This window comes from Triticum aestivum, chromosome 2D (genome assembly GCF_018294505.1).
Source record: "Triticum aestivum cultivar Chinese Spring chromosome 2D, IWGSC CS RefSeq v2.1, whole genome shotgun sequence".
Lineage (NCBI taxonomy): Eukaryota > Viridiplantae > Streptophyta > Magnoliopsida > Poales > Poaceae > Triticum > Triticum aestivum.
Window position 1 is genome coordinate 610,784,369 of NC_057799.1, and position 10,602 is coordinate 610,794,970.

General features: G+C 42.1%; 1 protein-coding gene across 1 annotated transcript; it reads right to left on the reverse strand.

Annotated features, from left to right (window-relative positions):
* Window positions 1–220: 220 nt before the first annotated feature.
* On the reverse strand, window positions 221–880 carry LOC123056044 (protein NRT1/ PTR FAMILY 2.11-like). The gene is made up of 2 exons (XM_044479806.1): window positions 827–880; window positions 221–571 (listed from the first exon to the last, which is right to left on the reverse strand). Exons 1-2 carry the CDS (start codon window positions 878–880, stop codon window positions 221–223), a joined length of 405 nt encoding a protein of 134 aa, XP_044335741.1.
* Window positions 881–10,602: the final 9,722 nt, after the last annotated feature.

Below are 10,602 nucleotides of genomic sequence, written 5' to 3' on the forward strand. Positions count from 1 at the left end.
CCGCAATGCAAGTTCTGTGACGGGTTTTTCCGGTTTGCAAGTTGTGTGACTAAAGTGCACCCGTAGTGCAAGTTCTTAGACCGCCAGTGCTATTTACTCTGATGCTCTGCTCTTGCCATTCCTTGCATGCCTGGTTCATCATTCTACTATCGTCGTATACAATACATACATACATGTCCATTAATTAGTCTACCAATCTATGAATCACAGTGTAATTAAGCTAAACCGGCGTGGCACTTGTGGACTTTCTTGGGCTTCCATCGACGAGCTGGACGCCATCGCCGGCATGGGAGTTGTCCTCGTCGTCGTCGGACTCCTTGAGCCTGTACCACCGGGCGCAGACAACAAAGTATACGAGGTTGACGGCGGCCATGGCGACTGTGACGAGGTAGAACAGGTCGACCCTCCCCTGGTCCAGGTCCTGCACCAACCAGTCTGGCCGCCCCTCTCGCCCCCTCGTCGCCTGGTGCACCACCGTCACCATGACCCCGCTGGCGTAGCTCGCCAGGGCGAACCCCAAGCAGTAGAGAGCCCCCGCCACGCTCCGCATGTTCTCCGGGAACTGCCTATGCTTTATGTCAAATTATAGACTATTGCTTTGAATCACTTATGTCTCAATATTCATGCCATGATTAGATATATGATCAAGTTTATGCTAGGTAGCATTCCACAACAAAAATTATCTTTTTTATCATTTACCTGTTCGAGGACGAGCATGAATTAAGCTTAGGGATGCTGATACGTTACGGTATAACGAGCAGGCTTAAATGCAATGCCGCGGATCCACACTAAATGCAACGGCTTGGATATGCATAGCACTGGATGCCGTTCGTAAGAAGTAGTATTTGCTCAGTTGGTTCCTTATTGGGTTGAAGCCCATTTCGTCTTTCCTTCTGTCGCCTCCCAATTCTTCTGTTTGTATGTCTTTTTTGCTTTTCTATTTTTAGTCTGTTTTTATGGGTATTTTTGGGATGTTGGGGGAGTGTAAAATGTATACCGAAAGTACTATATAACATGTGTATAAATTATTTATAGTGAAAATTGAACTATTTATTTCACGACGAGTGAAAATTGCACTATTATATAGTACTAGAAAAGTGTAAAGTTGTGTGTAAGTTTTTATTTGTTTTGTTTCTTCTTAAAGGTTAGTACCAATACCGTAACTCGTTCTACCACCACAACGGCTAAAAGAGAAATAATCCTAGACCTACGTACTCTACTTAAATTTCCTAATCTCATTCTGTTGGGGAACGCAGTATTTCAAAAAAATTCCTACGATCACGCAAGATCTATCTAGGAGATGCATAGCAACGAGAGGGGAGAGTGTGTCTATGTACCCTCGTAGACCGAAAGCGGAAGCGTTAAGTAACGTGGTTGATGTAGTCGAACGTCTTCGCGATCCAACCGATCAAGTACCGAACGCACGACACCTCTACGATCTGCACACGTTCAGCTCGGTGACGTCCCTCGGACTCTAGATCCAGCTGAGGCCGAGGGAGAGTTCCGTCAGCACGACGGCGTGGTGAAGGTGATGATGAAGTTACCGGTGCAGGGTTTAACCTAAGCACTACGACAATATGACCGAGGTGTAAAACTGTGGAGGGGGGCACCGCATACGACTAAGAGATTGTCTGTTGTACTATTGGGGTGCCCCCTGGCCACGTATATAAAGGAGGGAGGTAGAGAGGAGGCTGGCCAGGTTTGGGCGCGCCAGGAGGGGAGTCCTACTTGGACTCCTAGTCCAAGTAGGATTCGCCCCCCTTTTTCCTTTCTTCCACCGGAGGGAAAGGTAAGGGAGAGAGAGGGGAAAGGAAAGAGGGGAAAGGAAAGAGGGGGGCCGACCCCCTCCCCTAGTCCAATTTGGTTTGGGCAAGGGGAGGGGTGCCCCTCGCACGTGGCCCTTTCTCCTCTCCTCCAATAAGGCCCACTAGGCCCAATACTTCTCCCGGGGGGTTCCGGTAACCTCCCGGTACTTCAGAAAAATGCCCGAACCACTCGGAACCATTCCGATGTCCAAATGCAACCTTCCAATATATGAATATTTACCTCTTGGCCATTTCGAGACTCCTCTTCATGTCCGTTATCTCATCCGGGACTCCGAACAAACTTCGGTACATCAAATCACATAAATCATAATACAAATCGTCATCGAACGTTAAGCGTGCGGACCCTACGGGTTCGAGAACTATGTAGACATGACCGAGACACATCTCCGGTCAATAACCAATAGCGGAACCTGGATGCTCATATTGGCTCCTACATAGTCTACGAAGATCTTTATCGGTCAAACCCGCATAACAACATACGTTGTTCCCTTTGTCATCGGTATGTTACTTGCCCGAGATTCGATCGTCGGTATCATCATACCTAGTTCAATCTTGTTACCGACAAGTCTCTTTAGTCATCCCGTAATGCATCATCCCGCAACTAACTCATTAGTCACATTGCTTGCAAGGCTTATAGTGATGTGCATTACCGAGAGGGCCCAGAGATACCTCTCCGATACACTGAGTGACAAATCCTAATCTCGATCTATGCCAACCCAACAAACACCTTCGGAGACACCTGTAGAGCATCTTTATAATCACCCAGTTACGTTGTGACGTTTGATAGCACACAAGGTGTTCCTCCGGTATTCGGGAGTTGGATAATCTCATAGTCTGAGGAACATGTATAAGTCATGAAGAAAGCAGTAGCAATGAAACTGTAACGATCATAATGCTAAGCTAACGAATGGGTCTTGTCCATCACATCATTCTCCTAATGATGTGATCTCGTTCATCAAATGACAACACATGTCTATGGTTAGGAAACATAACCATCTTTGATAAACGAGCTAGTCAAGTAGAGGCATACTAGGGACACTTTGTTTTGTCTATGTATTCACACATGTACTAAGTTTCCGATTAATACAATTCTAGCATGAATAATAAACATTTATCATGAAATAAGGAAATAAATAATAACTTTATTATTGCCTCTAGGGCATATTTCCTTCACATTCTCCCCCCCTGAATTTCAGGTGGGTGGGGCCCAGACAATTCTTTCTTCCAGTCAAATATTGACAAGCCAGCTCTTACGTAGATTTACCTAGAATATTTACGTGGATGTAGCAAAGCCCCTAAAAGAGGGCATTAGGGGCAGGATCAGCACCTCTAGATCTAGAACACCCACGGGCTTATTCTTGAAGTAGCTAGCGATGAATCCCCTCTTCTCCTTCGGCTCTGACCGAGCACCCACAGGTTTATGTATGAAAAATCTGAATTTTTTTGTACATAAAAGATGAACATGTTTTCTAAGCGCGTACGAAATTTCCTGGCGATTGGCCATCGGAGGAGCTGTGGACAAAAAATAAAAATCGGTTATGAGAAAGGTTGAAAAGGTAGATTTGGAGCAAAGATTTTCTTTTTTCTGTCACGAGCTCCTACGATGTCAAAACACCACGAAGTTTTGCTCAACATTAGAAAAACTGTTCATCTTTTATGTATAAAAATTCATTTTTCTTATTTTGCTAACTATTTTTTTGTTTTACTATTCACCCAGAAGCATCTGTGCTGGTGATGATCTATGGATTGCCGCACAGTTGAAAGTAACTCCATCACGCAGCAGATAAGATTACTTTCAGAAATGCAATCCCCTGGTCGTCTTGACTACTCATCTCACAGGTCAGAGCTCCTACGTCTGCATTGCACAAGCGCCCTGCTCCTCGTTTCCTTCGACCATCTCTACTGGAAGTTGAAGTATTTACTATGGAACAAATGCATTTATGTTCTGAAATGCTGTAGGACTCGTTTGTTTTGAACATGCACTCATTGTCTTTAATTACATTATTAGTTGTACCATCAAATCTTTAGAAAGGTTTTGTGTTTTACAATTGAAAGACATCATCGGATTTACACAAGTCACGGAGCAAACTCACTTTAGCTATATGTCAACTAGCTGAAAAATGTATTTGGGTCAGTCGATTTTTGATCCATTTGATCTGTGTCTCAAGATTCGTGCTCCTTGTTTTTTTTTCTGTTGTGTGTGTTGTCATGCTTTGGGCTGAAATTTTTGGCTGACCACTATTGTGGGTCAGTCGATTCCTTATATTGGGCTAAAGCCCATTTCGTGTTTCCTTCTATCGCCTCCCCATTCTTATGTTTGTATGTCTTTTTTTGCTTTTGTATTTTTACTCTGTTTTTATGTGTATTTTGGTACTTTGGGTGAGTGCAAAATGTATACACGCAAGTACTATATAACATGTGTATAAATTGTATTAGTGTGAAAACTGCACTATTATATATTTATTTCTTATACATACTAAAAAAGTGCAAAGTTGTGTGCAAGTTTTTATTTATTCTGTTTCTTCTTAAAGGTTAGTACCAATACCCGCTAACTCACTTTACCACAACTTCTTTTTTGATCCATGCATAGCAGAACTTTTGTTGCCTGATTCTGACTCTAAACTCACTTTACCACCACAACGGCTAAAAGAGGGCAGTAGGGGCAGGATCAGCACCTCCAGATCTGTGGCACCCACGGGCTTATTCTTGAAGCAGCTAGTGATGAATCCCCTCTTCTCCTTTGGCTCTGACCGAGCACCCACAGGTTTATGTATAAAAATCTGAACTATATATATATATTTAAAAGATGAACATGTTTTCTAAGCGCGTCCGGAATTACATGGCAAGATTGGCCATCGGAGGAGTTCTGGACCAAAAAAAATCGGTTATGATAAACGTTAAAAAATTGATTTGAAGCAATGGTTTTCCTTTTTCTGCCCCGAGCTCCTCGGATGCCAAATCTCCACGAAGTTTTGCAGTCCATTAGAAAAATTGTTCATCTTTTATGTATAAACAATTCATTTTTTTCAAGTTTTGCTAACTATTTTTTTACTGTTCACCTAGGAGCATCAACTTTAGCTTGGTCCACTTCAATACCTCTTTCGGAAATCTTATGACCCAAGACAATGCCTTCATTAACCATAAAGTGGCACTTCTCCCAATTCAAGACAAGATTTGTTTGTTCACATATCTGCAAAACTCGATCAAGATTGCTTAAACAATCATCAAAAGACTTCCCATAAACAGAAAATTCATCCATGAAAAGCTCAACAATCTTTGCACAAAAGTCAGAGAATATAGCAGTCTTACATCTTTCAAAGGTATCAGGTGCATTACATAAGCCAAAATGCATACGTCTATAAGCACAGGTTCCAAAAGGATAAGTAAAAGTGGTCTTTTCTTGATCAGGTTGAGAAACAGGTATTTGTGAAAAGCCAGAATATCCATCAAGGAAGCAAAAGTGTGTGTGCTTAGATAATATTTCAAGCATTTGATCAATAAAAGGCAAAGGGTAATGATCTTTTCTAGTAGCTTTGTTTAATTTTCTGAAATCAATTACCATTCTATAGCCTGTAACAATTCTTTGTGGAATAAGTTCATTCTTATCATTAGGAACAATAGTTATACCTCCTTTCTTAGGGACACAATGAACAGGACTTACCCATCTACTATCAGCTATAGGATAGATTATACCTGCTTCCAGAAGTTTTAATATTTCTGTTCTTACCACTTCTTTCATCTTCGGATTTAACCGGCGTTGGTGATCAACAACCGGTTTAGCATCAAGTTCCATATTAATTTTATGCTGACATAGAGTGGGACTAATGGCCTTTAGATCATCAAGAGTATATCCAATAGCAGCTCGATGCTTCCTTAGAACTTTCAATAATCTTTCTTCTTCATGTTCTGAAAGGTTAGCACTAATAATAACAAGATATATCTTCTTTTCATCAAGATAAGCATATTTCAAAGTGTCTGGCAATTGTTTCAATTCAAACACAGGATCACCTTTAGGAGGAGGAGGACCTCCTAGAGTTTCAATATGCAAATTTTGTTTAAGTAGAGGACATTGTTCAAAGAAAATCTTATCTATTTCATTTCTTTCATGCATATGTAAATCATTTTCATGGTCTAGCAAATATTGTTCTAAAGGATCAGTAGGTGGCACAACAATAGAAGCAGGACCAATTAATTAATCCTTACTAGGCAATTCTTTTTCATGATGATTTATACTAAACTTGGAAAAATTAAACTCATGAGACTCATCACCAAAACTAACACTGACAGTTTGTTTCTTGCAGTCTATCTTAGTATTAACTGTGTTCAAGAAAGGTCTACCAAAAATAATGGGACAGAAGTCATCTTGTGGGGAACCAAAAACAAGAAAATCAGTAGGATATTTAATTTTCCCACACAAGACTTCAGCATCTCTAACAATCTCGAAAGGTGATATGGTGTCTCTATTAGCAAGTTTAATAGTAACATCTATGTCTTCTATCTCTGCAGGTGCTATGTCTTTCTTAATTACTTCATATAAAGTGTAAGGAATAGCACTCACACTAGCACCCATGTCACATAAACCATGATAACAGTGATCTCCTATTTTAACTGAAATGACAGGCATGCCAACAACTGGTCTATGTTTATCCCTCTTATCGGGTTTAGCAATTCTAGCAGCTTCTGCACAGAAGTAAATAACATGCCCATCTATATCTTCTTCCAACAGATCTTTAACCATAGCAACATTAGGTTCCACTCTAATTTGTTCATCTGGTTTAGGTGTTCTAACATAGCTTTTGTTAACCACAGTTGAAACTTTAGCATGTTCCTTTATCCTTCCAGGAAAAGGTGGTTTCTCAATATAAGCAGAAGGGACAACTGGGTCAACATTATAAAGTATAGTTTCTTCTTTAACCGGTACCGGTTCTTTGATTTCATCTTTAATAGGTGGGTGATATTTAAACCACTTCTCTTTAGGGAGTTCACCATGAGGAGCAAATGATTCACAAAAGGAGGTTACTATCTCAGAGTCGAGTCCATATTTAGTGCTAAACTTTTGAAAGGCATCAGTATCCATAAAAGATTTAACACAATCATATTTAAGCTTAATACCTGACTCTTTACCTTCGTCGAGTTCCCAATCTTCAGAGTTGTGTTTAATTCTTTCCAAAAGATCCCACCGGAATTCAATAGTTTTCTTCATAAAAGAACCAACACAAGAAGTATCCATCATGGTTTGATCATTACGAGAAAGCCAAGCATAAAAGTTATGAATAATAATTTCTCTTGAGAGCTCATGATTGGGGCATGAATACAACATTGACTTAAGCCTCCCCCAAGCTAGAGCGATACTTTCTCCTTCACGAGGCCAAAAATTATATATATAATTCCGATCACAATGAACTAGATGCATAGGATAAATTTTTTGGTGGAACTCCAATTTCAAACGATTCCAATTCCATGATCCAATATCATCGCATAGCCTATACCATCATGATATGTCTCCATCGTATCTACTTTTCCAAACACTTTTGCCCTTGTTTTGGACTCTAACTTGCATGATTTGAATGGAACTAACCCGGACTGACGCTGTTTTCAGTAGAATTGCCATGGTGTTATTTTTGTGCAGAAATAAAAGTTCTCGGAATGACCTGAAACTTCACGGAGAATATTTTTGGAATTTATAAAAAATACTGGCGAAAGAATCAAGACCAGGGGACCCACACCCTGTCCACGAGGGTGGGGGCGCGCCTACCCCCTGGGTGTGCCCCCTGCCTCGTGGGCCCCCTGATGCTCCACCGACCTCAACTCCAACTCTATATATTCACGTTCGGGGAGAAAAAAATCAGAGAGAAGGATTCATCGCGTTTTATGATACGGAGCCGCCGCCAAGCCCTAATCTCTCTCGAGAGGGCTGATCTGGAGTCCGTTCGGGGCACCGGAGAGGGGAATCCGTCGCCATCGTCATCATCAACCTTCCTCCATCACCAATTTCATGATGCTCACCGTCGTGCGTGAGTAATTCCATCGTAGGCTTGCTAGACGGTGATGGGTTGGATGAGATTTATCATGTAATCAAGTTAGCTTTGTTAGGGTTTGATCCCTAGTATCCATTATGTTCTGAGATTGATGTTGCTATGACTTTTCTATGCTTAATGCTTGTCTCTAGGGCCCGAGTGCCATGATTTCATATCTGAACCTATTATGTTTTCATGAATATATGTGAGTTCTTGATCCTATCTTGCAAGTCATTAGTCACCTACTATGTGTTATGATCCGGCAACCCCGAAGTGACAATAGTCGGGACCACTCCCGGTGATGACCGTAGTTTGAGGAGTTCATGTATTCACTAAGTGTTAATGCTTTGGTCCGGTACTCTATTAAAAGGAGGCCTTAATATCCCTTAGTTTCCAATAGGACCCCGCTGCCACGGGAGGGTAGGACAAAAGATGTCATGCAAGTTCTTTTCCATAAGCACATATGACTATATTCGGAATACATGCACTACAAAAAAATACACTTCCGTGATGATATGTGTTTGTCACAGTAGGTCACGTTTTCTGTCATGCATGTACATCCATGACAAATTTATGACAAAATCAAGATAGTCATACCTGTACTGTCGTAGAAGTGTTCCGTGACATTACCAAAATTATCATCACGGAAGTGTCCACTTCCATGACGATAAATCGCGCGTCACAGAAGTGCTTTCGTCAAGGGTGACCGACACATGGTAACCACCGTAACGGAACGCCGTTAAGCTATCGGGTCCGGTTTTGGATCCGATTACCCGTTAACAGCCCCGACCAATGGGGATTTCCATGTGTAAAATCATCATTTGCTGGAGGAAACACGTGTCGGCTCACCGTTGGGACAGATGTCATCCACTCATTGGACCCAAAGCGCCTATGATACGTCGACACGTGGCACGTCCCAACAGAGGCCCATTCGTGTGAAAAGGCCGGCCCGTTTGAATTGGTCAAAAGGTGGCGGGCGGAGCCCACGGCAAGCCTGTTAACGGCCTGTTCGCATATAGCCCTTTTACAGCCCGCTATCCCAGGGCCCGTTTACGGCCTATCCGAATTAGGCCCAGTAGCGTCATCTGGGCCGTCCAATATAATTCCAGCCCGTTTTAACTTCCGACCCATGTATGGCCCATGACGTCTTTCGGCCCATATGAGGCCCTTAGTAACCCTCGGCCCCTTAACGGCCCGTGGTAAAACTGGCCCGTAATGAACAGTGTATCAACTTATACCCATTAACGGCCCATTATTCCGTTGGGCCGTTTCCAGCCCATGATATCTTTCAGCCTTCTCAGGGCCCATTTATTCTTGGGCTCATTTCCAGCATTCAGTTACTTACGGCCCGTTACTGTCATTTTTTGCTTGTGGGCCAAATTCAGCCTGTGGTTACAGTCGGCCCATTTGTGGCCCGTTAATACGTTGGGCCGTTTTCATGTCGAAAAAAACCCGTTGGGCTGTTTTCATAGAGTTATCAAATACATCCAATAAACGGCCCGTTATTGTCCACGAATAGTACGGCCCATGATTGGCGAAATGAAGATACGCCCCGTAGAAGGCACATGGATCCTACGGCCCGTAAAAGGCCCATGGATCGTACGGCCCGTAGATGGCCCATGGATCCTACGGCCCGTATAGAAGGCCCAGGGATCATACGGCCCGCAGGAGGCCCATGGTTACAACAGTTCGTGTGTTGCCATGATTATTTTGGCCTAGTTTCCAAAAATAGGTTATTGTGGCCACTAGAAAAATAGAGAAAAAGAATTGCAGTGACTACAAGCAAACAACTAAACAAGACAATAAGGAAATAAATAAGCAAGCAATTAACGCTAGTCTATTACCGCTATTACACATATTACATCCACTGGGCATCAAAGTTCGCCACCAGTGCAAATATAGGGAACAAAGCAGCATATTACATACACTGGCCGTCAAAATTGGCCACCAGTGCAAATAAACGCGGCAGCAAAACAAGAGCATAACTGAAACAACTTCAGAAGAGCTCAAGAAATGTGGTATCCACCATGCTGGCAATAAGTTTAGCAAGCTTATTAGCTTTGTCCTGTTTGGCGCTAAAATTCTCCAACGCTTACTGTTGCACCAGAAAGTATGCATCTGAATGCTCCAGGGACTTCCGCAGTCCTTCCGCTTCTTGTCGCAGCATAGCTGATCGATGTCTTTCAGCTTGTAGTTGAGACTCAAGAAAGCGAACTAATTCAGACAGTGAGTTTGAATAGCTTGTGCAAGCGGTAGTGGCCAGTAACTCCAACACTAAACCAAGACAGGACTTTGGGGTTGTCTCACTGTCTTCGAGATAGTCTTCCTTAGCTGTTTTATCAGCTTTGTTGGAGACCAACAAGGATGTGTCACTATCCTAAACCTTATCTGCATTACTTCCTTTACCATTTCTTAATAAGGCACTCTTCCCCAATATTCTGTCACCATTCTAAGAAGAAACAAGCAGACACATAACAGTTTAGCATGTACTAGTATATGAAACTCATTTCAGTGAACCAGTTCATTAGTAAGGTGGACAAGATTAAACTACCAAGCCTTCTATTGCCAAGTACTAGTACATAATAAAAGCATCAAACAAACATATATCTATGTCCTATGGTCACTGCATTGTCTTGCCAAATCAAAATAGAGACACGGTTCAAATCATATCAGTTCAAGACAAAGCAACAGTGAAAGAATACAAAGCGTGGGAAACTACACGGCACAACAAGATTTAAGATGGGTACCACGGGTCTACA

Excerpts from the sequence above, each read along its gene's own strand:
- LOC123056044 (XM_044479806.1), bottom strand. The coding sequence starts at position 880 with ATGGGCTTCAACCCAATAAGGAACCAACTGAGCAAATACTACTTCTTA. Across the intron at positions 572-826 it reads AATACTACTTCTTACGAACG|CATAGGCAGTTCCCGGAGAA; the intron begins GCATCCAGTGCT and ends TTTGACATAAAG.